This window comes from Nicotiana tomentosiformis, chromosome 3 (assembly GCF_000390325.3).
Source record: "Nicotiana tomentosiformis chromosome 3, ASM39032v3, whole genome shotgun sequence".
Taxonomy (NCBI): Eukaryota; Viridiplantae; Streptophyta; class Magnoliopsida; order Solanales; family Solanaceae; genus Nicotiana; species Nicotiana tomentosiformis.
The window spans coordinates 139,445,601-139,449,634 of NC_090814.1; the positions used below are offsets into that span (position 1 = coordinate 139,445,601).

Genomic DNA, 4,034 nt, shown 5'->3' on the forward strand with positions numbered 1-4,034 from the left:
ATAAAACCAGAGCTCTTTTATTGCAAAATTACACCTGCGGGGGAGATATAGGAATAAAAATACCCTGCTATTGCATTCCTCTGTTTTTGTAGAGGGAGTTAGACTTGTTCAGCCCCTCTACAAGATAAGGATATAAGGGTAGTGTATAAAACATCTAGCGTTCACTCATGATTCGGAAAAGAACCACATCCAAAGTGCAATGATATAGACCGTCTAACTTAATACAAACATTAGTGACTGCTTCCACGATTCGAACCCGTGACCTATAGGTGTTTGGAGAAAATATTATTGTTGCTCCAAGCCTAACGCTCACTTTACAAAAATAAACATAAATGACCGAAAAAGTAATCTTGAAATCAATATGAAGCCCTTTTATATATCAAGACAAACTAATTAAGGGAAGAAACTACAGTAGACAACCATGGAATAAGGTTGCTATGTCTGTATGTTCCCTTAGCCTATGACCTTCTTTGGGAAGTATAGTAAACAATACTGGTATAACTACATCTTTTAACACTCGCTTGGTACAAGGGACAAGGGATAATTAATTTCCGGATTAAATACTAGATGAGTTTATATCATATTTGTTTGGGATAAAATTGCGCTATAACTAATCTCGGGATTGTAGTGTTAAAATATCCCTATAACAGGGCGCGATAACAATTTCAGGATAACTAATCCCGGAATAATTAATTTTGAGCTAACTTATTTCCCAACCAAACATCCCCTAAATGAGATAAAATAGTAACCAACTTCTCCAAATATCCAGAACACAGATTCTTTCCTTATGTTGAATGAATAAAAAGAATCAAAAAATCATGAAAAACCTTGAAATAATAACAAACCGTGATGTATTTCATTAAAGTTATGAGAATAACTCGAACACACAAAAATCATTTCTTACTCTTCTTATTATCTTTCCCATTGCAAAACAGAGACCCCAATCCAAATGGGACATTCAGAATTGGACTAATCCGAATAGCATTACCATAATTCTTTCTCAAAGGTGGCTTTTGAGAAGTATAAAAACTAGCTGCTGCTGATGATGATGAATTCTTCATTTGTTTCCATTGCGCACTACTCTGTTTCTGTACTGATTGCTTTGAATTAGGAACTGAACCAGTAGAATTGCTGCGGGATAATAAAGGCAATGACCAAAATGAGCTTTTCTTATGTGTATTAACACAATGAACACTACTGCTTCTCTTAATACCCCAAAAGGAATTAGAATTAGACAGATTCTTTTGTTGCTGCTCTGATTTGATTTCTTGCTTTGAAACTTCATTTTCTGATGAGGAAACTGGAAGGGGCGGAAGTGAATTAAATAAAGTTTGAGTCTTTGATAGAGGAAACTGTTTCGAAGAAGTGACAAACTTTTCTTGAAGTTGAAGAGGGCGAATTAGGCCATCTGAAAACAGCTCATCTGCTGAAGAAGTTTCTGTATCAGTGCTACTGCTAATACAGAAATCGAATTCAGAATTAAAATCACTACTGGCATTAGTAGTGGCAGCAATATCTTTGTGGCAAAGATTATGGGAAAAAGAGATTCTTGGACTTGTGGCTAAACTTGGAGCTTCAGAGATCATATCAATGGCCATGGTTTTTGTTTTCTTGATTCAATTATTGAAAGGACGGAAAGGAAAAAAATCTAACGCGGTGGGATAGTTGTGGTAAGAGGACAAGGTTCAAATGTGATGTGGGAACACTGCCATATTTGAGGAAAAAGAAAAGTTTTTTTACAGGATGTTTTCAGAAGTCAAAAAGAGAGAAGCTAAATAGGTGGTTTGAATTCTGGGGCACTTCACTTGTAGTCGACAAGGCTGGTGGCTTTTGTGTCAAAAACAAATACTACCACGGACTTTAAAGTTTAAAGATCAATTGCAAGTCTAAGATGAGACTTGAGAGTGTTAAAAGTGCAAAGTTTTAGCTTTCCTATTACGGTAAAGAAAATCTTTTTACTTTTTGGGAAGCAATTAATCAACCTTAATTTTGTCTTCACCCAGAGTTTGGGTAAGGGCCTATCCAAAGGTGTAATTTAGATTTTAAGTATGTTGTTTAAAATATATTCACAGTTTACAATGTATTTAAAGATTTGGCAATTTCGCTCAAACTTCAGGACACGACATCATAGAGTTTAAACCTCAAAGTTCAAACTCCAGGTCATCATGTCCTAAAGTTCGAAAATTGTGTCCAGAAGTTCGAATCTTATGTCCTGAATTTTAAATTAGCAGCTCAAAAATTCAAGACACTAAGTCTGAAAATTCAGGATACTTAGACGTGAAGTTTGGGTGATCTGACTAATCTTTATATACATTGTAAATGGTGAATATATTTTAAATAGTGGGCTTAAAACTGGCTATTGCTGCACTTCGCCCTAATTTAGACAGTCTACCCTAATGCAAACATTAGTTGCTGCTTCCAAGGTTCGAACCATTAACTTATAAGTGTTATCCTTTGTCCCATAAAAATACCATCAGTATTTAGCAGGAAATACAAAAAATCTTTTTATATTATCTATATATTTTAACTCGTGATAGCAAGTTAAGTATTAATTTTATCAAGTTATCAAGAGTAATATTTATCACGTAATTACCTTATGAATAGCTTACTTGTGTAAATGTTATTTTAAGGCCGATCGTGAATAGAATTTAGATTCTTTAGCAAGAATATTGAACACATGACTATGTCCAATAATATCAAATTATAATGGAGCATTAATCTATCACAGAGTGAAAACTCTAGGGTAATAAATAAATAACTAGAAGGTACGAATGATTTACTTACACTTTGAAGCTAACACACCGGACTTGATCATTTACTAGCATACATGTGATATTATACTGTTCATATACTAGCATACATGTTAATCTTATTATCTTGCTTTTGTCTCTACACGTTTGAGTCATGGGCTAAAAGGACAATAAGTAAATTGCGACAAGCCAAATAAAGGTTTATTACCACTCGATTACGATCGCCAAGATGTTGGCTTCAATCTTGAAGCACAAGCCAATTTCTTATATCCAGTCAATAGGGATGTTGTTGAATAATAATGTTTCTTTACACTTAAGTAAAGTATCGTTTTTATCTATACAACTCTGAGAAATTAGTTCTTTTAGGTAGGAAGCGATAAATCATTTTATTTTAGGGTCTTTTCTCTGCTTTTTACCTTATGGTTCATCCACCTCATGTTTTCCTTACAGCTTGTTTGGATGGATATTACTCATTGTATCGTATTGTATTATTATCCTAAAATAATATTTGTTTTTACTGTTTTATTAAAATTGGTTGTATATATTGTATTGTTAAATTCATTGTTCCGGAACAATGAAAAGTCTCATTTTTTGAAACAACCGATTTGGTGTGGTAGGATTGTTTCCTATTTTTCTTTCCAATTATGCCCTAACTTATTACTCCATAATTTTTCTTTACCCTTTACCTTTTTTTTTATAACTCCAAATCTCGCACCTATAACATACTTTGTCTTCGTCCCATTTTTTCCAAAACTTATGTCGCTACCAACTCCAACGTAAAATTGCTAATTTTGTTCCACTAATTTTGTTAAAATTTACATGAATTTAATTGATAATCTATTTATAAGACATATTTGGCGATAAATTAGTAAAAAAGAATTTTCTTAAATTATTTTTATGCGTAATTCTTGATAAATTTAATATTTAAACAATTGAGGGTATTTGAATAAACTTATCTGTTACAGTACAGTATGATACAGTCAAACCAAACAGTAAAATGTTATTTAACAACAGCAAACAATACTTTCTGTCCAAACGTTGTATTCATAAAACGATACAATACAATACATTATAAAACGATGGGTAACAACCATCCAAACAAGTTGTTAGTCTTGTTTCGTAGTGACAAGATGGATAAAAGAATAATAATTATTCATTCATATTATCCACTAAAAATAGCTTGGATAATGAATTTTTTTAAAATAGGTCAAATATGGATAAGATTCATTTTATCCATTTAAAAATGGATAACCAATAAGTTTAACTTTTATATTTATAAAAACT

The 4,034-nt window shown here is 32.4% G+C and overlaps 1 protein-coding gene across 1 annotated transcript; it reads right to left on the reverse strand.

The window, feature by feature from the left end:
- Positions 1 to 834: 834 nt before the first annotated feature.
- On the reverse strand, positions 835 to 1,848 carry LOC104092530 (uncharacterized). The gene has a single exon (XM_009598147.4). It carries the CDS (start codon positions 1,596 to 1,598, stop codon positions 894 to 896), a length of 705 nt encoding a protein of 234 aa, XP_009596442.1. The 5' UTR covers positions 1,599 to 1,848; the 3' UTR covers positions 835 to 893.
- Positions 1,849 to 4,034: the final 2,186 nt, after the last annotated feature.